The sequence below is a fragment of the Piliocolobus tephrosceles genome, chromosome 8 (assembly GCF_002776525.5).
Source record: "Piliocolobus tephrosceles isolate RC106 chromosome 8, ASM277652v3, whole genome shotgun sequence".
NCBI lineage: Eukaryota > Metazoa > Chordata > Mammalia > Primates > Cercopithecidae > Piliocolobus > Piliocolobus tephrosceles.
In genome coordinates, this window is record NC_045441.1 from 11695372 (window position 1) to 11720884 (window position 25513).

Sequence of the window (25513 nt, forward strand, 5' to 3'; positions counted from 1 at the left end):
TCTTTTCTTTTCTTTTCTTTTCTTTTCTTTTCTTTTCTTTTCTTTTCTTTTCTGTTTTTGAGACAGTGTTGCTCTTTTGCTCAGGCTGGAGTGCAGTGGCGCAATCTCAGCTTACTACCACCCTGCCTCCTGAGTTCCAGCGATTCTCGTGCCTCAGCTTCCCAAGTAGCTTGGATTACAGACACGTACCACCATGCCCGGCTAATTTTTGTATTTTTAGTATAAATGGGGTTTCTCCATGTTGGCCAGGCTGTCTCCAACTCCTGGCCTCCGGTGATCTGCCCGCCTTGGCCTCCCAGAGTGCTGGGGTTACAGGCATGAGCCACGGTTGCCTGTCCTTAACCTGACGATTTTTCGACTTTACGATGGTGCAGAAGCAGTAGGCATTCAGTAAGCTCTTCCACTTAGGAGGGTCACGTCCCCGTAAATGAGTTGTACGTCAAGGAGCATCTGGTATCTTTCAGGCACAGTTCGTACGTTAAGACAGATGTAAGAGGGGAATTGCTGGAAAACCAGCTAAGAATAATGTTTAAGGTCCTCACTAGTACAGGGTATTCTTTCTTGAAAGTTTTGAAAAATTTGTTTGAATAGGTATTATGTGCACATGTTTCAGAATTCAAAAGGCACCCATCGCCCTTTGTCCTCTAGGAAGGAAAATGAGGTTGAAGCAGGGGTAGGCTCAAGTGCTGGCTTATTTGAGGCAGGGCGCATCTCCCTTATGCTTCTTTGGAGTGATTGCCTTTTTTTGCCCTTTGACTAATGGAAACTTTCAGACATACAAAATAAAGACAAATAGTACAGTAACCCCCGTACACCCAGCTTCACCATTTTTCAGCATATTGGTCTTTTATCTGTATTACATTTTCTTACTCTTTCTGGCCTCCTCAGGGATTATTTTACCAGTACGGAAGATGGCTTTTTGGAGACAGTCTCTCTCTGTTGCCCAGGCTAGAGTGCAATGGTGCAATCTCAGCTCACTGCAACCTCCCCCTCCTGGGTTCAAGCAATTCTTCTACCTCAGCCTCCCGAGTAGCTGGGATTACAGGTGCTCACCCCCACGCCTGGCTAATTTTTGCCTTTTTAATAGAGACTGGGTTTCACCATGTTAGCCAGGCTGATCTCGAACTCCTGACCTCAAGTGATCTGCCTGCAGGTATGCTTTTGTTTTTCATCGTTTGCTGGCCCTGTAGAAAAAGGCTTCAGGTTTTTGGAACTTGATCTATTTATTGAAGAAGGAAAAACAATATGGCAAAACTTCAAACAAAGCTATCGTTAACAGATTAAATTTTTAAAACTTAGGTAGAATATATTTCTACTGACATTATTTGGAACTGTGGCACTTGCTGAGTGAATTACAACTACCTCTTATTTTCATTTTATGGTACCCTGTTGCATTTTGATCTTGGTTTTCTCTGTGTGTCATCTGACTGTGTGTGTGTGTATGTGTATGTGTATATTAATAAATGATGACCAAAACACTTTAGCAAGTGTTTATATCTGCTGTAAAAATATAATACCATTATTTACTGAGCTGAATTTTTTTACATCTGTTCTCTAAATTTCTGCATTGAAATCTTTTTGGGAAGACAAAAGATTTTTTAAATTACACACTGTTAGATGAAATACTGTAATATAGTTTGATATTTACTGTCACTTTGGGAAGCATTTTTATATACTTTTCCCAATTAATTTAATAACAGTTTTATAAAGTGATAGTCTTCTCATTTTAAAGGTGGAAATGTTTAATTTGCCTTAATTTTTTTCAAAGTCTAAGGCTCTTGGTTTGTAATCCCAGCACTTTGGGAGGCTGGGTGGCTCACGCCTGTAATCCCAGCGCACTGGGAGGTGGAGGTCGGCTGGTCACCTGAGGTCAGGAGTTTGAGACCAGCCTGGCCAACATGGTGAAGCCTGTCTCTACTAAAAATACAAAAATTAGCGGGCATGGTGGCATGCGCCTATAGTCCCAGCTGCTCGGAGGCTGATGCATGAGAATCACTAGAACCAGGGAGACAGAGGCTGCAGTGAGCTGAGATTGTGCCACGGCACTCTAGCCTGGGCAACAGATTCTATCTCCAAAAAAACAAAGTCTAAAGCTCTTTTTTTTTTTTTTTTTCTCCTAGAAAAGGGGTCATGGGTAAAGTGGATACCAGCTGTTGTTTCAATTGATCTCTTTTAATTAATTTTAGCTTATGTTCCATTGCTTGCAGATGCATGGAAAATCCTTTTAAACTACTGCATATTTAATAATTTTTCCATTGGTTAACCTTGAGGTGGTGGCGTGTCATCTAGGTTTAAATACAGAAGAACACATTTCCTTTAGGACAGTTGCAAGGTGTATTACTCAATACAAGTATAACCCTGTTTCTTTCAGAAAACATTATTTGATCCCACGATTGCAGTGTGTTTTTTAAATATCATTTAACAAAGGAGAACTTGAGATTTTTAACATGAGGTAAGTGCTGTAGTTTTGCTGTTGGAGTCTTCGAGATATTGCCGGGAGGCATGAGGGTACCACTCAGAACTTAATGGAAGCGGATACCTCACTCAAAAGGAATAGATCTCGGAGGAAGAGAAAACCTTTTGTATAGCAAATAAAAACCAGTATAATATGGTTTTATGTGGAATTTGCAAACTGGAGTTTGGAACATGTTTTGAGGATTTGGGTGAAGATCAAAGGAAGAAAAGAGATGCTAGTTTTTTATATTGTGTATAAGGTATTTTTGTAGACATTTGAGTGTTTTTTTGTTTCTTTGTTTTTTGAGACAGATTTTCCCTCTTATTGCCAAGGCTGGAGTGCAATGGCGCGATCTCAGCTCACTGCAACCTCCGCCTCCCGGGTTCAAGCGATTCTCCTGCTTCAACCTCCCAAGTAGCACACGCCACCATGCCCAGCTAATTTTTTTGTATTTTTAGTAGAGACAGGGTTTCTCCATGTTGGTCAAGCTGGTGTTGAACTCCTGACCTCAGGTGATCCACCTGCCCTGGCCTCCCAAAGTGCTAGGATTACAGGCATGAGCCACCGTGCCCGGCAGACATTTGAGTATTTGAATGTAAGCATTTGAATGCTTTGAAGACATTTTAGGCAGTTGGAAGAAATAAATGCACTGATCTCAAATCCTAGGAAAGATACGGTTGTGAAGGGATTCCTGTTGAACATCTGTGGGGATCTTGATTCTACAAAATAAATTGAAGTAAGCCCAGAATGCTGTGCAACGGGAGACAGACATTGAGTTCACACTGGTCGTCAAGGAGAGTTTCCTAGAGGAAGTGATGCCTGCGCAGTGTCTTTGTGGGGTTTGAAGGAGGGGGAGAGGTTGGAGGAAGGAATAGCCAGGCAGAGGGCATGGGATGCTTAGTTTCAGTATGGAAAAGGAGAATCGGTGGTGTGATTTGTTTAGTTCCTGTTGGTGGCATTCAGGGAATGCCGTGGTGGTGTGCTTTTGAGGGAGTAGCAGGAAATGAGTTGAAACAGGCTAGCAGGAACCAGTTCATGAAGGGCCTTCTGGAGTTTGTTTCTTCTTAAGCCATGGTGAGTCTCTTCAGGCTGAAGAGGACCATAATCTACTTTTTGGTGTGGAGAGATCCCAGGCAGCAGTTTGGAAACTGAGTAGGACATTGAGGCAGAGCGAGGGAAGGCTGAGGAGTAGATTGTCGGGTCTAGTCTTCAGGGACCTGGACAAGAACGGCGAGGGCAGATTGGAGAGGGAGAAATGGGTGGCCGGAGATAGAAGAAGAAAGAGGAGGCCGGGCACAGTGGCTCAAGCCTGTAATCCCAGCACTTTGGGAGGCCGAGACGGGCGGATCACGAGGTCAGGAGATCAAGACCATCCTGGCTAACACGGTGAAACCCCGTCTCTACTAAAAATACAAAAAACTAGCCAGGCGAGGTGGCGGGCACCTGTAGTCCCAGCTACTCCAGAGGCTGAGGCAGGAGAATGGCGTAAACCCGGGAGGCGGAGCTTGCAGTGAGCTGAGATCCGGCCACTGCACACCAGCCTGGGCGACAGAGCGAGACTCCGTCTCAAAAAAAAAAAACAGGAAAGAGGAGAAAATGGTGGAAAAGATGAATTCAGGTGTTATGCTGAATTTGAGGAAACACTTAAGTGGAGGCAAATTAACTTGGCTACAGGTCAGTTTGACTGGCGCTTATAACAGCGCCTGGCACAGTGTAAGCAAAGAAACATTTAGGATCCACTAATAACCAGGCTGGCCTAACCCCTGCAGAATATAATATTCTCTTCCCTGGTAGAATTCGTTCGAGAGGGAGCCTTCTTTGTGTCCATGTGTGTTGGAACCATGCATAACAAGGGTCACCCAGAGAAAAATGTGACATGCAGTGGTTGGCACTTAAATAGTGACTGAAACGAGGAAGGAAAGACCAGGAAACAATGCTGACGGGGCGGAGAGCCTCAGGAAAGAGCGGTCATCAGGGTTAGATGCCTCTGTGAATTCAGATTTAAGATGAAGGCCAAGAGCACTGCATGCGTGGGGTCACGGGATCAGAAGACAGTGACCACTGTGTAGGGCTGTGGGTTGAGGAGGAAGTGACACATGGAAGAAATGGTAACAATTGCAGACTTAATTCCAGAACCTTGATTTTGAAAGAACCAGGAAGAGGTGGGACTGAAATGCATCGTTTATTTTGTATTTTATTCATTTATTATTTTTTTTTTTGAGGTGGAGTCTCACTTGGTAGCCCAGGCTGGAGTGCAGTGGCGCGGTCTCGGCTTCCTGAAACCTCCACCTCCCGGGTCCTGAGTTCAGGCCGTTCTGATGCGTCAGCCTCCCAAGTAACTGGGATTACAGGCTCGCGCCACCATACCCAGCTAATTTTTGTGTTTTTAGTAGAAGCGGGTTTCACCATGTTGGCCAGGCTGGTCTTGAAGACCTCGTGATCTGGCTGCCTCAGCCTCCTAAAGTGCTGGGATTACAGGAATGAGCCACTGCTCCCCGTCTCATTTATTTATTTTAAACCTTAACTTTTGCTGTATGTTAATGGGAAAGAGTAGGAGAGGGAGAATAGAAGAATGTAATAGAATAATGGGATTCCATGGATGGGAAGAAACATCTTTTGTTGGCACTTAACAGAGGAGGTAGTGATAGGGGCAGCTACCTTTGGAAGAAAGGCCTTAGGATGGACCTGACTAATGGTCACATTCCTCTATGAAGAAGAGGTGGCAGTAACCTAGGATTGCCAGGTTTATAGTGACTTCAACCTCTAGTTCTCTCTCTGTGTCCCCCTCCCTCACGTAAATCTTGGTTGTGAGAGTGGGAGGGGCAGGGGGTTGGATTGATCTGGGTATTTTAGGGATGGTGTAGCAGAAGGACAAGACATGATATGCCTACAGAAAGAATGGAGTTGCTGGGTCTCCATGAACCTTGCAAGGAGTGAATAAAGCCTGAAGGGAAGGTGCTGAGAGAGAAAGGACAGAATTCAAGAGTAAGTCTTTTTTTTTTTTTTTTGAGATGGAATCTCGCTCTGTCGCCCGGGCTGGAGTGCAATGGCCGGATCTCAGCTCACTGCAAGCTCCGCCTCCCCGGGTTCACGCCATTCTCCTGCCTCAGCCTCCCGAGTAGCTGGGACTACAGGCGCCCGCCACCTCGCCCGGCTAGTTTTTTGTATTTTTTAGTAGAGACGGGGTTTCGCAGTGTTAGCCAGGATGGTCTCGATCTCCTGACCTCGTGATCCGCCCGTCTCGGCCTCCCAAAGTGCTGGGATTATAGGCTTGAGCCACCGCGCCCGGCCTTTTTTTTTTTTGAGACGGAGTCTGGCTCTGTCGCCCAGGCTGGAGTGCAGTGGTGTGATCTTGGCTCACTGCAGGCTCCGCCTCCCGGGTTCACGCCATTCTCCTGCCTCAGCCTCCCGTGTAGCTGGGACTACAGGCACCCGCCACCGCACCCAGCTAATTTTTTGTATTTTTAGTAGAGACGGGGTTTCACCGTGTTAGCCAGGATGGTCTTGATCTCCTGACCTTGTGATCCTCCCGTCTTGGCCTCCCAAAGTGCTGGGATTACAGGCGTGAGCCACCATGCCCGGCCAAGAGTAAGTCTTACAGGTAAGAGTGGGGACTGGGAAGTTACAAGAGTTTGACTTTAAAAGTGAATGATTCTGCTTATGATCAAGAGTGTGGTTTGGGGTAAGTTGTCCCAATTGACTAGTTCAACAAACGTTTATAATTCATTTTTGAGAATAGCCTTGGGATAATGGAAGTGGAACCAGAGGTCTGGACACAGATAAATAACCCTATTTAAAGTGAGCATGACATTGATTCCAGGAGAAATTGTAGAAGCAAAGATCAGACCTGAAAGAGATTATCACGTAGGAGTCAATATGGGTGTGTTTAAGAACCTTTTTAACTAATTTTGATCAAACTAATTTTGGAATAGGGTTTTTGACTGCCAGCCATGGGAGTGCTGGAACATAGTATATCTGGATTTTTTCAAGGCATTTGATGAGGTGTCTTCCTGATATGGAGTTAGGTGAGCTGCAGAGGCATGTCATGTGCCCTGATTGTTAATAAGTGTTTTAACAAGCCTAATTCTGAGGCGGGTTGATCACCTGAGCTCAGGAGTTCAAGACCAGTCTGGCCAACATGGTGAAACCCTGTCTCTACTAAAAATACAAAAATTAGCTAGGCGTGGTGGCATGCACCTGTGGTCCCAGATACTCGGGAGGCTGAGGTGGGAGGATCTCTTGGACCCAGGAGGTGGAGGCTGCAGTGAGCTGAGATTGCACCACTGCATTCCAGCCTAGGCAACAGAGCAAGACTCTGACTCAAAAAAAAAAAGCCTAATTGTTTGCTTAAAGTCCTGTACCTTGCTCCCCAGATTCATCTGTTCCATTCCACTTGGTGCAGGTGTTGCTTAACAGTAACACTTGCAGAGAACAACAGATCTCAGGCTCTGACTGCCATCTCAATAGAAATTGAGTATGATTTGCTTTTCATAAGTCAGTTTAGTTTGGAGCTTTGAAATACCGTATTAGTTTTTGCTTGTCTTAAAGTACCCCAAACAAATATTTGTTGATTCTCACAAATCTGTGGGTTTGCTGAGTAGCTGGTCTAGGCCAGCTGCACTGAGACTGGGTGAACTGCAGTGGCCTCACCCATAGTCTCTCACCTCCAGGTTAACCCAGGCTTCTTCACGTGGTGGTGGAAGATCCCAGCAGTGAGTCCCAACGCACAGGCACTTGCTTATCTCATACAGCCTTGCTTATCTCATACTTGCTCAGGCTCCATTAGTCAAAACCAAGTCACATGACCAAGTTCAGATTGTGGAGGTAGAGACATATCCAATCTCTTGATGGGAGTAGCTGGATTCATATTGGAAAGGAAGTGGGTGGAAGGAATGACAGAGTCAGGAGGTGTTACTAGGACCCTTTTTGAAAACAATATCTGCTGGGTACGTCATGTGTAGATTGATGTCATTCAGCACACATTCAGAAGTGACTGCTGAGTTAAGGTCCCAGCATGATTCATGGGTGATGCTGATTCACATGGCCGAGCCTAGATTCTAGGGGTGGAGTATGAGTGTTATATTAATGTGAAGAAGCAGAGAGAGGTGTGATGGGAAGAGTCTGAGTCTGGTGGCCGGGGTATTGAGAACTCACAGGAGGGTTCTTCTGCTTCCACAGTATATGCATTTGGAGCAGATGATCCTTTGCTGATAGGGAGGCCATCCTGTGCATTGTAGGGTGTTCAGCAGCATCCCTGGCCTCTACCCAGTAGATACCTTAATAAAGCTGATTGGCAATACGCCATAGTTTACAACAACTTTTACACGTAAAAAAAAAAATTAAGTTTTTTTTTTCTCTTGAGACAGTCTTGCTCTGTCACCCAGGCTGGAGTGCAATGGTGCAGTCTCAGCTCACTGCAACCTCTGCCTCCTGGGTTCAAGCGATTCTCCTATCTCAGCCTCTCGAGTAGCTGGGATTACAGGCGCCCACCACCATGCCCGGCTAATTTTTGTATTTTTAGTGGAGACGGCGCTTCATCATGTTGGCTAGGCTGGTCTCGAATTCCTGACCTCAGGTGATCCTCCCTCCTCGGACTCCCAAAGTGTTGTGGTTACAGGCGTGTGCCACTGCGCCCGGCTGGTTAATTTTTTTAATAGTTTAATTTTTTGTTGGGAAAGTTCTCTCCCCCGCCCCGACTTCCAAATCAGATCTATGATAAAACTAGTAATTAATTAGAAATAGTCGCTAATTTGTTTGATGAGTTCAGAAAGTAGCCCAGCGGAGGTTTGAAGCCTGATATACTAAATAGCAGACTGAGGGGTATTGATAAGCGGGAGCGCATTTAGGGGAAGATCAGGGCAGGGAGGCGGGTGTGTCCTGGCTGTGGAAACAGGTTAGAGAAGACTCTAGGATACGAGAACCAACCTCGCCAGTTTCAAAAATAGATTCTGGCCCCCAAGAGAGAGCAATCTTAAGGCCAGCGAATGGCAGTTGTAGGGAAATAAGCAGCCTTGATATGAAGAATTCAAGTACTTATTAACCTCTGAAGGTGGAATTCAACCAAGTTCTCACAGAAGTGTGCAACAGAGGGTCAGAGACCATCCTTCACCCAGCAGGGTTTCTAAGAGGGAAGGGAGTGCAGAGTGGATTATCTGTATTTCAGAGTACGTTGTCTTAGTGTGTTTCTTCTTTGATTTTTTCCTCTATATTGGTGGGATCGAATGCTTCATAATGACAGATAACCATGGCAGGACATGTAAATTTCTTGCCCTTTTTCATCTTTCCTTTATGATAGCTGTACATAAACTTAAAACAAGCCCTGTCGTTCACCTTTTTGGAGAGGATATTAAGAAATATAACCTGCATTACACTACTAGGAGGACACAAGAGGAGGATTAAATGTAAGAGCCAGAGGTCTGTGCTCCATTCCAGTGAGTTTTCTCTGTGTAAGTCGACATATTGTGAAACGTCAGGTATTTCGAATTTTGTATTTCAAACAAAAGAGCTGATGTTTGATTGCTGGTGTGTGTGACAGTGCTGTATAAACTGTCGTATAGTGCAACAATTTTTCAGTAGCTTTGTTGAGATACAGTTTACATACCATGCAATTCACCCATTTAAAGTGTGCAATTTAATGGTTTTCAGTATGTTCAGACTTGGATAACCATCACCGCATTTTAGAACGTGCCATCAACCCAAGAAGAAACCCCATATTGGCAGTCATTCCCCATCACCTCCCCTCCCAACCCAGCCCTAAGTAACCACTAATCTGCTTTCTGTTTCTATGGATTTGCCTATTCTGGACATATTATGTAACTGGAATCATACAGTATGTAGTCTTTTGTGACTGGCTGCTTCCATTTAGCAAAATGTTTTCAAGATCAGCAGTGAAGCATGTTATCAGTGCATCATTTGTATGTCTAAATAATATTCCATTAAATAGATCACACTACATTTTGTTCAGCCATTCCTCATTTGATGGACATTTGCATTGTTTCCACCTTTTGGCTGTTAGGACTAATGTTGCTGTGAACATTACAAGATTTCTTTCTTTCTTTTTTTTTTTTTTTTGAGACAAGAGTCTTGCTCTGTCACCCAGGCTGGAGTGCAGTGGTGCCACCTTGGCTCACTACAGCCTATGCCTTCTGGGTTCAAGTGATTCTCGTGTCTCGGCCTCCTGAGTAGCTGGGATTACAGATGCGAGCCACCATGCCTGGCTGATTTTTGTATTTTTAGTAGAGATGGGTTTCACCATGTTGCCCAGGCTGGTTTCAAACTCCTGACCTCAAGTGATCTGCCAACTTCAGCCTCCTAAAGCTCTGGGATTACAGGCATGAGCCAACGCTCCCAGCCCCTGTACAAGATTTTGTATGGGCCAGGTGCAATAGCTCCCCCTGCACTTTGGGAGTCTGGGGGACAGGAGGATCACTTAAGCCCAGGAGTTTGAGACCAGCTGCAGCAGCATGGTGAGACCCCCATCTCTACAGAAACTTAAAAAAATTAGCCAGCCGTGGTGGCACATGGCTGTAGTCCCAGCTACTCGGGAAGCTAGACTGAGGCAGAAGGACTGCTTGAGCCCGAGGCTGCAGTGAGCCGTGATCATACTACTGCACTCCAGCCTGGTTGACAGAGTGAGGCCCTGTCTCAAAAACAAAGAATTTTGTATGGACGTATGTTTTTTTTGTATGGACTTGTGTTTATCTGTGAGTGGAATTGCTGAGTCATAATGCTGCTAAGGAAGCATTTTGAGAAACTGCTACAATTCTTAACCTAGAGAAATAAATATGCATGGTTCACATCTGAATCGGCAAGGGAGAGATTATTATAAAAACCCTCCCTCCTTGGTTAAGAACTATTCGTATAGTGGAAAGCATGCAGGCTTTGGAGTCAGTGTATTTGAGTTCTGTTCTTCAGCTCTGAGCCTTAATTTTCTTTAAATTAGGAATAATGATACTTAATCATAAATGATTGTCTCAAGGGCGAGGAGTTAATAGTTTTGTTGAAAAATCCATTTCTGATCACAGAAGTTTATTAGAAAAATATAGACGATGGATACTTTCTTAACATGATAGAGAAAAACATAATTAAACCAAGAGCTGACATTTAAGAATGAAATAACTGGAAATAGTTCCATTGAATTCAAAACAAAACAAAAAAATGCTCTTAAGCCTTATTGATATTGGCCTTGTCCAGGTAGTATATGATTCAAGTATAGGAAATTCTAACTATGGGAAAGGACAGATGATATTTGGAAACCATAGGTTATGTTTGTAGAGAATAAACTGGAAAAATAATAGAATTGATTGTTAGTAAAACAGGGCTGATCCATACAGTTGCCCCTTGCACAATGTGTGAGTTAGGGGCACAGTCAAATCCCATGTGTAACTTTTTTGTTTTTTGTTTGTGTGTGTGTGTTTGTTTTGTTTTCTGAGACGGAGCCTCACTGTGTCGCCCAGGCTGGATGGAGTGTGATGGCGCGATCTCGGCTCACTGCAACCTCCACCTCCCAGGTTCAAGCAATTATCCTGTCTCAGCCTCCTGAGTAGCTGGCATTACAGATGTATGCCACCACGCCTGGCTAATTTTTTGTATTTTAGTAGTGACAGGGTTTCACCGTGTTGCCCAGGCTGGTCTCAAACTCCTGAGCTCAGGCAATTCACCCGCCTCGGACTCCCAAAGTGCTGGGATTACAGGCGTGAGTCACCACGCTTGGCAGAAAATATTATTAAGAAAAGCGTAAGAGAAACTATATTTACTCTTCCTTAAGCGGAAGTCGGTCGTTGTAAAGGTCTTCATCCGCATGGTCTTCATGTTGAATAGGCTGAGCAGGAGGACAAAGAGGATTGGGCTTGCTGTCTCAGGAGTGGCAGAGGTAGAGGAAAATTCACATGTAAGTGGATTTGTGCAGTTCAAACCTGTGTTGTCCAAGGGTCAACAGTATAGTATATATTCTGTATACTATTTTTAACCATATAAAGATATCCTTTGTTCTTCATTGTATCTTTATCATTTTTATACATTATTATTATTACTTCTGTATATATTTTTTGAGATGGAATCTTGCTCTGTTGCCCAGGCTAGAGTGCAGTGGCACAATCTTGGCTCACTGCAACCTCCACCTCCTGGGTTCAAGTGACTCCTGTCTCAGCCTCCTGAGTAGCTAGGATTACAGGCACGCACCACCAAGCCCAGCTAATTTTTGTATTTTTAGTAGAGACGAGGTTTCACCATCTTGGCCAGTCTAGTCTCAAACTCCTGACCTCAGGTGATCCGCCCACCTCAGCCTCCCAAAGTGCTGGGATTACAGGCGTGAGCCACAGCACCCGGCCTATTACCATTATTTTTATACAACTAAGTTAAAACACACAGAAAGCAAAGAAGTGTGGGTTTGAGTTTATTGTATACATCCATAAACTGTTTATATAAAATTACTGGCATTGGGCTTTTCTGAAAACTTGGCTTTCAAGGTTGTCTTTAAGCTCCAATTGTAGGTATGAATAACGGTAACTAGTGGAGAGTGTTTGTTGGAATAGGTACTACTAGTCATCGGTACAAAGTCCAACCTAATCAACCTTGACTGTTTCCCAGCCAGTCTTGCGTTCAGACCCTTCTAGAAATGCAGTGTGAGTGCACAGATGATTTTTAGTGCCATCTAGATTTCTGTCCTGTGCACATGACCACTGGATACGTGCCTGTTACCCACACTGTCACCTTCACTAGGGAGCCTTGGCAGTGTGATCGGAGAAAAATTCACAGAATGAATGAGGTTGAGCATTTTTCCTGTTTTCCTTTTCTCTGTTCCTTTTGCCCATTTTTGTGTTACTGGTTGATCTTAGAAGTTCTTCGGAGGTTTTTATGTGTTAGAGAAATTAGCCCGTTCTCCATGGTATTGCAGTAGTTACATCATCAGAGACTCTTAGCATAGAAAAAGAGCACAACATTTGAAGCCCAAGGGCTGGAGTTTTTTCTGCTCTGTGGAGTGTTAATGACGTGACTCTGGGGAAAAGTCATGTTATTTCTCTGAGTCCCACCTGTAAAGTGAGTGTAATACCTGCCTTGTAGAGTGGGGCTTGGCCTTGGGCAGAAGTTTCACGACTCTGAGGCTGTTGCTCTTCCTCCAATGAATGTTTCCCTTCTGCACAGTTTTTAGCCAGGGTGATTGCTGCTGAAAAAAACCAACTAAAGTTGTTACTTCCTAATTAAAATTTTCTCCAAGTATTCCATTCAGTTTGCTACGTTGAGAATACCTCTGACTGATACGCCAATGTGAATAAGTTGTATTTTCTCCTAGACTGAGTACCTTGAGTACATCCCACTAACGTTTTGTGTCTTCACCTTGTGGTACAATGTGATATATATACTAGATGGTCCATGGATGCTTGATGAATTAATTATTTGATAAGTAGTGGCCATTAAGCATATTTTACTTAAGTCACCGGACCTATAGAACATGTTGTATCAAGTTTTCTGGAATGAATGTGTGTTGAAAGTCCCCAAGACTGCTTCCAGGCTTGGTGATTTGCTGGGACTCAGCAAATACTTGTACTCATGGCTGTGGTTTTTTACTGTGAAGTATGCAAAGCTCAGTCAGCAAAGGAGGTCGGTCACAGTGGCTCATGCCAGTAATCCCAGCACTTTGGGAGGCTGAGGTGGGCAGATCACTTGAGCTCAGTAGTTCAAGACCAGCCTGGCCAAACATGGTGAAACCCCGTCTCTACTAAAAGTAGAAAGTTTAGCTGGGCGTGGTGGTAGGCACCTGTAGACCCAATTACTCAGGAGGCTGAAGCAGGAGAATCACTTGAACTTGGGAGGCAGAGGCTGCAGTGAGCCGAGATCGCACCACTGCACTCCAGCGTGGGTGACAGAACGAGACTCCATCTCAAAAACAAAATTAGCAAAGGGAAGAGGTTCATGAGACGAAAATCAGGGGAAGCCAGGCACAAACTTTCAAGAGTCCTCTCCCAGGGAAATCACACGGGATCTGCGTCATTATTCCAAACTGTGACAATATGTGACAATAAGTGAGAAATGCTGCCTACCAGGGGTCTTGTCAGAGACCAGCTGGGGGCTGGTCACCTGAGTACCCTCTGTCTACCTAGCACATGTCCAAATCCAGATTCCCAGAAGGAAAACAGGTTTAACATAAACCAGATTGTTTGTACCAACAGTTTGGCGACAGTGAGCTATCTTTATCAGGGAATGGTGGGAACCCTCCCTAAATCCGAGTTCTCAGATGCCAGCCAGAGACCAGCCTTGTAAGCAGGCCTTTCGAAAGCAGACTCAAGCCTGTTATGTTAGCTCTTCTGCACAGAATAGAGTTCACATTTGAGGCGTGTTACTCAGATACGTAAGGTTATTTTCACAAGTGTTCAGTCGATTATTTAGTAAACATAGGTTGTCTTTCGAATACACGATGAGTTGTGATGAAGGAGAACCGTGTCCCATCCATTTGCAGTGGTTTATTCCACTGTCTGCATGATGTATCCTTAATATGGACATCAGCGCACATCCTGCACTTGGTCATCTCATTCTTTCTGTTTCTATTTAGCACTCACTGCATTTCTCTTTTTCATGACCCCTTGGCCCTTTCAGGTGACAATATTCTCAAATTCTAGGAGGACAGAAAATGTAAGATGGAGCCAAGTCTCATACCTAGCACCTGCTAGGTTAAAAAAAAAAAAAAAAAAAAGCTGGGCATGGTGTCTCACGCCTGTAATCCCAGCACTTAGGAGGCCAAGGCGGGTGGATCACCTGAGGTCAGGAGTTCGAGACCAGCCTGGCCAACGTGGTGAAACCCTGTCTCTACTAAAAATACAAAGATTTAGCTGGGCGTGGTGGTGGTGCCTGTAATCCCAGCTACTTGGGAGACTGAGGCACGAGAATCACTTGAACCCGGGAGTAGAGGGTGCAATGAGCCGAGATCGCGCCATCACGGTCCAGCCTGGGTGACAGCGAAACTCTGTCTTGGGGGGGAAAAAAACAGACTTTCTTAGAGCAGTTTTGGGTTCACAGCAAAATTGAGTGGAGTTCCCATATACCCCCTGCCCCCACACAAGCGCAGCATTTCTCCCTCAGCAGCCCCCACCAGAGGGGTGCACTTAATTAATGAATGTATCATCATTATCACCTAAGGTCCACAGGTTACAGTAAAGCTCACTCTTGGTGTTCTACATTCTGTGGATTTGGACAAGTGTATAGAGGCGTGTAGCCACTGTCTGAGTATCACACAGTGTAGTTTCATTGCTCTGAAAGTCCTGTGTGCTCTGCCTGTTCATCTCTCCTGGGTTAGTTTTTGGATGTGAACTTAAGTTCTTTGTAGAGATTTTCAGTTTTATTAAATCAAGATTTTCAGTTTTATTAAATCAATGTGTTGGGTGAGGTGGTGCATGCCTGTAGTTCCAGTTTGAGGCAGGAGGATTGATTGCTTGAGCCCCCAGGAGGTATTTAAGAAGATTAAAAATGCAGAATTGTATTCATAACTTTTTGGGGGCGGGGGACAGATCACTCTGCTGCCCAGGCTGGAGTGAAGTGACTCCATCTTGGCTCACTGTAACCTCCCCTCTCAGGTTCAAGTGATTCCCCTGCCTCAGCCTCCCAAGTAGCTGGGATTACAGGCATGCACACCACACCTGGTTCATTTTTGTATTTTTAGTAGAGACGGGGTTTCGCCATGTTGGCCAGGCTGGTCTCAAGCTACTGACCTCAAGTGATCCACCCACCTCCGCCTCCCAAAGTGCTGGGATTACAGAGGTGAGCGGCTGTGCGTGGTCCCTACCATTACAATGTAAGGTTCTTGTTAGATAAGGAAATTGTGAATGACCTGGTGCTCCATGACTTAAGGTCAGAAAGTCATCTCAGCAGCTTTCCAAGAATTTCAAGAGTTGCTAATCTTAGGTAGAAAAGGTTTCTCTCCTCATCAACTCTTAGGGGAAAATAGTTGACACTAATTAATATCTGATTCCTTAGCAGCTGGGATTTGGGGAGTTCTACTTTTTAAACTGTTGGTGAAAATAACATAGATTTTTCTAATCATTTTACCTACAGCTATCTTTAACATCTTTTAAGTCACCAAAAGAAATTTGAACTTGAGCTTGTAGTAGTAGAGAAGGCAGAAATTTTAATTTTGTTTTTAAGCAGAACATACAACTCTGGGGAATAAAAACTGAAACCAACATTTTCCAACAGCCATGACAGTAAATTTTGAGGACCATGTTTACAAGTGTCCCATTCGTAGAAACAGTTTATTAACCAGGGCATGGTGGGAGGCTGAGGTGGGAGGATCACCTGAGTCCAAGAAGTTGAGGCTGCAATGAGCTGTGATCACACCATTTGTCTCCAGCCTCGGCAGCAGAGTGAGACCCTATTTCTTTCTTTTTTTATTTTTTTTTAATTTTTTATTTTTTAAAGAAGAAGAAAGTTAGGCAGGATGGCTCACGTTTATAATCCCAGAACTTTGGGAGGCCAAGGCTGGAGGATCACTTGTGCTCAGGAGTTTGAGACCAGCCTGGACAACATATGGTGACCCTGGCCCCTGCAAAAAAAATAAAAAATTAGCTGGCGTGGTGGTAGATACCTGTAGTCCCAGCTTCTCTGGAGGCTGAGGGACAGGAGTTTGTGGCGTGGCTGCAGTGAGCCATGATTGCACCACTATACTCCAGCCAGGGCAGCAAAGTGAGACCCTGTCTCTGTTTAAACAACAACAAATTTAATGACTGTTTTGAAAAATGTTACCTCCCTTCCCAAATGTTACGGATCCTGTATCGTCCCACATTGAATAGTTATTCTGTCATTCTGTATTGATTAAATCTTTTTAGACACTATTAAAATAACTTCTGTTATTTTAAGAGGTTATCTTTTGACCTTTAAAACTAGTATGGTGGGGATCTCTTATTTTAATTTAAAAATAACAGATTAATTCTCATGCAAGTAATTTTGATCTAAAGGATAAAGGATTTTTAAAAATTCTGGTTTAAGGTGTTCAGAACAGCCTTTCTTTAGACTTTTTAGAGCTGAAGGGTTTCCCCTCTAACTTAGTTTTTCACTGGCAGAGAACATCTGGGCGTGTTCCAAATGTGGTCGAGCTACTGCATCCAAAGGTGATACTGGCATTTCGTAATCTTCTTGTTCCAATTTGTCTGGGGACAGCTAGACAGACTTTACATAAGTACAGATTGCCACTCTGGGCTCTGCAGGGAGACTTCATTTGCGGCAGGAGGAGCCCCCCCAGGACTGGTGAGGTAATTTGAGCTTTAAATAGCTCCTGGCCCTTGAAATAAGGACAGCATGATTTAGGGGAAAGGCCAGAACTTGATCTCTGTGGCCTTTGGCACGCTGGCCTCCCCTTGCACTGGAGGCAGTCATGAGGCCTGCGCTGCGGAACGGTTTGTCTTCAGCGTCCGCACACTCAGGAAAGTATGCCAGAGACCGGGGGCAGCACCCGAGGGCTCAGCTCCTTCCAAAGCCAAGTCTGGGCAGTTTTTTTTTCAGGCTACGTAGAACTAGGGTTTATGGAAAGGAAGGGATGTGAGGCAGCTAAGGCAGTTTCCGCTTAAAATAGAGAAGAGGATGAAACGGAGAAGAGACACTCGATAACAGGAAGATGAGCTGGGAGATCGTTAAGAAATGTAGACATCTCCTGTAATGAGAACTAAAAGGAAAATTATTCAGGGTATTCTTAAAAGTAGTTCCTCACATTTCTGTAGCATTTTACTTTTTCAAGAAGAGTTTGCTGGGCACAATGGCTGTCACCCGTAATCCCAGCACTCTGAGCGGCCAAGGTGGGAGGATCACTTGAACTAAGGGTTTCGAGACCAGCCTGGGCAACATAGTGAGACCTTGTCTCTACTAAAAATTTTAAAATGGCTGGATGCAGTGGCTCACACCTGTAATCCTAACACTTTGGGGGGCTAAGGTGGGTGAATCACTTGAGGCCAGGAGTTTAAGAGCAACCTGGCCAACAAGCAGGACCTTGTCTTTACAGAAAAACACAAAAATCAGGCATGGTGGCACACGCCTGTAATCCCAGCTACTCGAGAGGCTGAGGCAGGAGAATCGCTTGAACTCCGGGAGAGGTTGCAGTGAGCCGAGATCGTGCCATTGCACTCCAGCCTGGGTGACAGAGTGAGACCAGGTCTTTGTGAAACTCTGTCTCCAAAATAAAAAAAATCAGCCATGCATGGTGGTGCACACCTGTAGTCCTAGCTACTCTGGAGATTGAGGTGGGAGGGTTGCTTGAGCCCAGTAGTTTGAGGCTGCAGTGAGCTGTGATCATGCCTCTGCACTTCAGCCTGGGAAACAGAGTAAGACCATGTCTCGAAAAGAAAAAGAAAAAAGAAGGACTTTCTTATTTATCTGATATACCTGTATATTACCTTATGAAAGAGGACAGAAACCCCCATTTTGCAGATAAGAAAACCAAAGCCCAGAGAAATGAAACGGCTTGTCCCCATGATTGCTTAGCAAATGATGAAAGTGGGAAAAGCCCAATCTTCCAGTTATTTGTGGACACATCAGAATTCAGCATGAGTGACAGCGGTCTGCTGGATGACAGATAGTCAGTGCGGAATGAGACACGAGGTGCCTATGTTTATTCATGCAGGAGTGTTTGCAGAAGGCCAGGGCACAGGAGGTGGTGGAGCAAAGCATCTCTTTCCTGGTTCCTTCTGCTCTGAACTCAAGTAGTGCCAACCCCCATGCTTCCCCTCTTTTGAGTCTGGTTCACCGAGGGCACAGCTGGCAGGAGTAATGTTGTTCTCCAGCATTAAACAGAGCATCAGTAATGTCCAGGAAAAGGTTGACTTTAAAACACTACCGATCAGGCTGGGCGCCGTGGCTCAAGCCTGTAATCCCAGCACTTTGGGAGGCCGAGACGGGCGGATCACGAGGTCAGGAGATCGAGACCATCCTGCCTAACACGGTGAAACTCCGTCTCTACTAAAAAATACAAAAAAACTAGCTGGGCGAGGTGGCGGGCGCCTGTAGTCCCAGCTACTGGGAGGCTGAGGCAGGAGAATGGCGTAAACCCGGGAGGCGGAGCTTGCAATGAGCTGAGATCCGGCCACTGCACTCCAGCCCAGGCGACAGAGCAAAGAGCAAGACTCCGTCTCAAAAAAAAAAAAAAACACTACCGATCAGCTGGAGAATATTTGAGCATACAGCACTGGCTGATGAGTTCATTCAGAAGATGAACTGCCTGCCATAAACTAATAAGATGATTTGGTTTATGTTTTGATTTAATTATCTCTGAGTAGATGCTGCTTGGAGTAGTGATTGTAACCGGTTTTGCCAAGCATACCCCCCGTTTTTAATTTTTAAAAAAAGTTTTTTGAGATGGGGCCTTGTTATGTTGGCCAGGCTGGTCTTGAACTCCTGGCCTCAAGCAGTCCTCCCCACCTGGTGTCTCAAAGCCCTGGGATTACAGGGATGTGCCAATATACTGAACATAATGATTCAAACAGAGAAAAAAAGTCTGGTAGTTCAGTTCCTCCATGCCCCAGGAGTTTAGTACAGGGATGTCCAGTCTTTTGGTTTCCCTGGGCCACGTTCCCTTGGGCCACACATAAAATACACTAACACTAATGAGAGTTGATGAGCTTAAAAAAAAAAAATTGCAAAAAGAAAATCACAATGTTTTAAGAAAGTTTACAAATTTGTGTTGGGCTGCACTCAAAGCCATCCTGGGCTGCATACAGCCCGTGGGCCGCAGGTTGGATAAGCTTGGTTTAGTAGATCTTTTTGGATTCTAGCTCCCTACTTGTCATCTCTGTATGTCATATAATGTTATGCAGATGCTGTGGTTGATCTACACAGGAGACAGGGAGTAACCACTTTTCTTCTCTCCTCTTTTCACCCCATCCCCAGCCAGTTGGCATATGCCGGTAGTCCCAGCTCCTGGGTAGGCAGAGGTGGGAGAATCATCTGAGCCTGGGGAGGTTGAGGCTGCAGTGAGCTGTGATCCCGTCGCTGCACTCCAGGCTGGGCGATAGAATGAGACCCTGTCTCAAATACAATAATAATAGTAATAATAATAATGTATTTCATATGATTGACAAATAATGTAATAGTGTATGACTCTGATACTGTAGAAACCAGGTAAATAAATGTAGTAGTATTGGCTGAATTTTTTTATTATAAGTAGTTATTTGTAGTCATAAAAATATACAACATTGGTTGGAGATGCCACTTTAGTTTTCTGAAGGTGATTAATCTTGGGGGTGATGAGGGCGGGAGCCTTGAGAAATGGCCATCTTGGGAGAAGCATTGATTCCTGTTGCGCAGCTCAGCTCAGAGGTGCTGCGCTTGCCTCATTCTTTTGTATTGCTGGTTGTAAAGTTGTATTCAGTCAGACACTCCCACTGCCACAAATAATACATGTTCCCTGGGTTGCTAAAGTATCACAGCAATCAGACTCAATCCCAGGCCCCTTATTTGGACTCACTGAGGTTTAGAATTCACATGCGTATGATCAGAAAGGCCTCCATGTTTCTCAGAAGTCAGCTTGAAGTTGACTCAGTATTTTCTCATCCAGAAGGGATGGGACTGAAGTTTACTAGACGGGGCAGGATTAGGAGGAATTTGTCAGTCTGTTTTCCTAAAAAACCGTGGAGTTAGACCATCTGTACTCACAGTCTCTCATCTAAGGCCTAGACTTGACAATGTTTTGTAGAACACACGTGATAAGCCTGCATCCTTTTCTGGGGAGGAAGCCGGGGTTCAGACACCATTGATCCGTTGATCCAGCCGCACTTTTCCTTGCCTTGTGTGTGCTCCACCTGCAGCCCCCTTCCCCCAGCCCATGCAACGTAATTTCCTTCTGTTCATCATGTTACTCAACAAAGCTCTGTTCTAGTGTCTCAAAGATACAGTTAACCTAGTGGACACCTTCTGTACCCTAACAACTCTGTTATTTCCTCCTGACAGGTGACAGAGCTGAATGAGCCACTGTCGAATGAGGAACGAAACCTTCTCTCTGTGGCCTACAAGAACGTTGTGGGGGCACGCCGCTCTTCCTGGAGGGTCATCAGTAGCATTGAGCAGAAGACATCTGCGGACGGCAACGAGAAGAAGATAGAGATGGTCCGTGCGTACCGGGAGAAGATAGAGAAGGAGTTGGAGGCGGTGTGCCAGGATGTGCTGAGCCTGCTGGATAACTACCTGATCAAGAATTGCAGCGAGACCCAGTACGAGAGCAAAGTGTTCTACCTGAAGATGAAAGGGGACTACTACCGCTACCTGGCCGAAGTGGCCACTGGAGAGAAAAGGGCGACGGTGGTGGAATCCTCTGAGAAGGCCTACAGCGAAGCCCACGAGATCAGCAAAGAGCACATGCAACCCACCCACCCCATCCGATTAGGCCTGGCTCTTAACTACTCCGTCTTCTACTATGAGATCCAGAACGCCCCGGAGCAAGCATGCCACTTGGCCAAGACCGCGTTCGACGACGCCATCGCCGAGCTCGACACCCTCAACGAGGACTCCTACAAGGACTCCACGCTCATCATGCAGCTCCTCCGCGATAACCTCACGCTCTGGACGAGCGACCAGCAGGACGACGACGGCGGCGAAGGCAACAATTAAGGCCCCAGGGGGACTGGCAGCGCACGCGGATGCTACTACTGCAGTCTTTATTTTTTTCCCATGAGTTGGGGGTCGGGTGGGGGAGGGAAAGGGAGGGATGACCTTCCCAGGGAGAAACCCACGACCTGTCCTGTCTTTGATCGCCTCTTTGACATTTTTGCCAAAATACCACTAGTGGAAAGTCAGGCTAGCTGTGCTGGTATTGGAATAGCAGCCTCACACTGGCGTCTGGACTGTTCTGTAGATTCATGCAAGTGGAGCTGTCTGTCTCTAATTTAACTTATTGCTAGGTAATAGGGTTTTCAGATGAAAAGAAAACTTAAAGAGGAATGGCCCTCATTCAGTAAGTTCTGTGGTTCCAGTAAGGATTTTTATGTACATACGCTCTCGTGTCTCGTTTTGGGTACTTTCTATCTCATCTGTCTTGGCTCTGCATGTTTTCCAGGGTGTAGCCTACGGACATGGAACAGTGTAAATCCCAGACTGACAGACTTAGAACCTGAGGTCTCGTTCGTCCTTATGGTTTAGGCCTTGCCAGTTTTCCGAAGTCTCTGATTAGTTGACAGTATTAACACTAAATTGCAGTTTACAGTATTTCTACATTACAGCCATATGTAACACCAAGCCATCAATTGTGTACTTTTCCTTTGCTAGTTGTTTGGGCTTTAACATCCTTATTCAGCCTTATCCAGGTTGGTTTTGCTGTTGATTGGTCTCCTAGGCTAGATGAGGAGAATGAAAGTGACTTCAGGTTTTGGTTCACAGGTGCTCGGCAGGTGGCTGTGGGATTTTTTTTTTTCGGTCCTTCTTTCCTCTTAACGTAAATTCACCACCAAAATTATTAATCCTCTTGAGAGAAACGTGAAACGCCACAAAAATAGAGAAAATTCAGGTCTGTATGTCATGGATCGTGTTGGTATTTTCAGAGAACATCCCGCTTCCGAAGCTGCCGCAGCTCCCTCAGGGATCACACTGCCGTCGCCCACTGCACTGGGGCGTTTCCCACTGCGCCTCGTGCGGGCGGACGCAGCTGGGTAGAGAAGCTATGGGGTCGGAGAGGCGTTTGGAGAAGGTCTGTGGTGCAGTGTGTGAAAATTCAGGTGCTGGAAGCCTACTGGTAGAAAAACCCAAAAGGAAGAGCTCTATATCCTTAACCATTCTGTCCAATTTCGGGAGCCTTGTCAGTGTTTCGGTTTTTCCTCCCCGAAGACACTCCTTCCCCGAGTAATTGTTGTAGGAAGATAAAAAACTGTTACCCGATAACAAACACTGAACTCCTGTTTGACCAGAACTTTTTCCTCTCGAGATAGTGTTTCTTTTTAATGAAAAAAGCATAGAAATTGGAGATTGGCTTGTCTTGCGCAGCCAGTGCACATTTGGAATTGACGGAAACAACATTGCTATTTCCACCCATTTGTTTTCGGCAGCCTTAAGGCCCTCCATTCTCATTTCGGGTGAATCTGTCTATCTGTGAACGTGGCCCGCATGTGCATTCTTCTTCTTCTTCTTTTTTTTTTTTTTAAGTAAAGTCAGTGACAAGAGGAACTCCCGAGATGTGTGATGACACCACACTTGTTTTCTTTGTTTATTTTGTTTAGGCAAGAAAAGGTGTGAGTAATTGAGGAAAAAGTGACAGATGCTTTTGCTAATACCAAAATTGAGCTTACAATTAGGAACTGAGTATGTGTAACAGGATACAGATGACAGTGAAGATAGAAGAACCATGATGACCACAGACTCAATGTGCTCTGTAACATTGCACAGTTTACCCAGCATGACTTTCCTTAGAAGGCCCCCTCCTCACGCTAGAGCAAAAGTCCCAGTTAACTGAAACCTACCAGAAGAAGTAGTAGAAGAAGCTTTGCTGCTTTTGTGCCTCTTACAGGCGCCTAAAGTCATTGCCATGGGAGGAAAACGGAGGTGGGGGGCGGGGTAGGTGGGGCTTTCCCTAATTTATCTTCATGTCCAGTGAGCAGTGTTGCGTTTTTCCTTGTAGCATTTGGAAATGATTTACTGGAATTACAAAACCTATTTTTCCTTTAAATTTCAGCTTTGGCTCTGGCTGCTTTTTAGAATAATGCAAGATAAAAATCACACCTGAGGGCTAAAAACGGAGAGGGAGTGGGAGACTTGATATTTAAGCAGCTTTGAATGGTTTTTCTTTTCTTTATTTTTAAAGAAATGCACTTGCCTATGATACTGTCTCTCCAGTGAAATGATTACTCCTCCATTACTCTATTGATACAATATTGTGCATGCTAGTGTTGTATTTCTATACAGTAGCTTGAAATTGATTAACTTATACTGTAGGTGTTATGTATTCCTATGACAAAAAAATTAAGTCTTCAAATTTTTTAAAGGTTTTTTTTTTTCTTTTTTTTTTTTAATTTAATTTTTCCTTTTGGGGGTAAAGTTTGCTCTACCAAATAGTGATTGTAACAAATTGATCTGTTTTGGATGTTGCTATAGTGACATGCAGTTATATATTTTGTTTTTAAAAAGGGGGGGAGCAAAAGAAACACCAGTGTTAGCTTAATCTTAATGTCTGGTGTTTGTCATGGTGAAATTATAACTATTACAGTGTCGGAGAACAACGAAAATGTTCTCTGAATGAGCCTTTGTGCTTTTTGTCATGTTATGCGGTGAACTATTTTTAAGGTCTAATCAGTGATTATTTTTCCAGCTCCGTGTTTCTCTAGGGAATTATTTCACACACGGACCATCTTTAGCAGTTTCCTCAGTGATGGAATATCATGAATGTGAGTCATTATGTAGCTGTCGTACCTTGAGCAAATAAACTTACAGATCTGATGCCAGTGTTCCTTAGCTTCATTGTGTCAGTTCGGCTGTCCTTTGCTTTTGAAGGTTGGATCCGATGTTGGTGTTCTCTTCCCTCCCCAGCCCAACGAATGAAGTTGGGTTGGCGGGAAAAAGAGGAAAGACAGTATATACTGGAAAGCGCCTCCAACTAGGAATCAGATTTGGGTTTGGGGACTTAAAAAACCATGGCACCAGGCAGGGCGCAGTGGTTCACGCCGGTAATCTCAGCACTGTGGGAGGCCGAGGCAGGGCGGATCACTGGAGGTCAGGAGTTCGAGGCCAGTCTGGCCAACATGGTGAAACCCCGTCTCTACTAAAAATACACAGATTAGCTGGGTGTGGTGGTGAGTGCCTGTAATCCCAGCTACTTGGGAGGCTGAAGCAGGAGAATCGCTTGAGCCCAAGAAGTGGAAGTTGCAGTGAGCCAAGATTGCACCACTGCCTTCCAGCCTAGCGACAGAGCGAGACTCTGTCTCAAAAAAAAAAAAAAAAATCACACCTTTTAGGGTGGGAGCAGTGGCTCACACCTGTAATCCAGCACTTTGGGAGGCCGAGGTGGGAGGATCACTTGAGGCCAGGAGTTTGAGACCAGCCTGGACAACATATTGATACCCTATCTCTGTTAACAAAACAAAACAAAACCAATCCATTGCACCTTTTGGGCCTCCATTTTTCTCACATTAAATGAGCCTGTTCTACTGGATCTCCGAGAGCCTTTCTGGGGTACCACTGGGGAGAAATACAGACCTGAGTTTGATGGCACCCCCCAACCCTGCCTTTTTTTAAAAAAACAAAACAAAAAACAGACGGGGTCTGGCCATACTGCCTAGGTTGGGCTCAAACTCCTGGTCTCAGGTGATCCTCCCAGAATTATGGCCCCTTTTGATTCCTGGGCAAATTATTCAGACTTCTTAGCCTGGGTGGGTGTGGGTGTGGGTGTGGTTGTAGGTTTAAATAACTGGATCATAGCTTTTAATTATTTTTTTTGGGTGTGACAGAATCTGTCATCCAGGCTGGAGTGCAGTGGCACAATCTCAGCTCACTCCACCAGGTTCAAGCTCCAGGTTCAAGCTATCCTTGTGTCTCAGCCCTCTGAGTAGCTGGGATTACAGCACCTGGCCACCATGCCCGGCTAATTTTTGTATTTTTAGTAGAGACCGGGTTTCGCAGTGTTGGCCAGGCTGGTCTCAAACTCCTGACCTCAAGTGATCCGCCTGCCTTGGCCTCCCAAAGTACTGAGATTAAAGGTGTGAGCCACTGCACCCGGCCAAGCTTCTTAATTTTCTGAGAGACATCAATTCACATTTCAGGAATGATAACACACTGTGAATAGGCTTTTGGCATATACTCAATGAATTCACTTGTGTTGGCTCATTTGTCACCCAGAACTACCCTGGGTGCCACTGCAAGTGTATGGCTGTGAAATTAGGAGTGACAGCTATACCTGAGGTCCCGTGGGTAACTCACTGATAACCCACATCTGCCTGCCGGAGTTTGGTCTGCTCACACCAGCCTGCTTTCACACCGCTAGGAGACCATAAGAAACTAGGCCGAGCGGCAGCAACCAACTCTTCAGCACACATTGACCAAGCACTTTTATTTTACTTATTTTATTTTTATTTTTTATTTATTTACTTTGAGATGGAGTTGCACTCTTGTTGC

General features: G+C 44.9%; 1 protein-coding gene across 1 annotated transcript in view; it reads left to right on the top strand.

The window, feature by feature from the left end:
* Window positions 1-23847, top strand: part of YWHAG (tyrosine 3-monooxygenase/tryptophan 5-monooxygenase activation protein gamma) — a 32449-nt gene extending 8602 nt beyond the window's left edge. Inside the window, exon 2 of the mRNA XM_023218722.1 lies at window positions 20375-23847. Coding sequence (XP_023074490.1) covers window positions 20375-21031 — 657 coding nt within the window. The 3' untranslated portion in view covers window positions 21032-23847. The remainder of the gene's footprint in view (window positions 1-20374) is intronic.
* Window positions 23848-25513: the final 1666 nt, after the last annotated feature.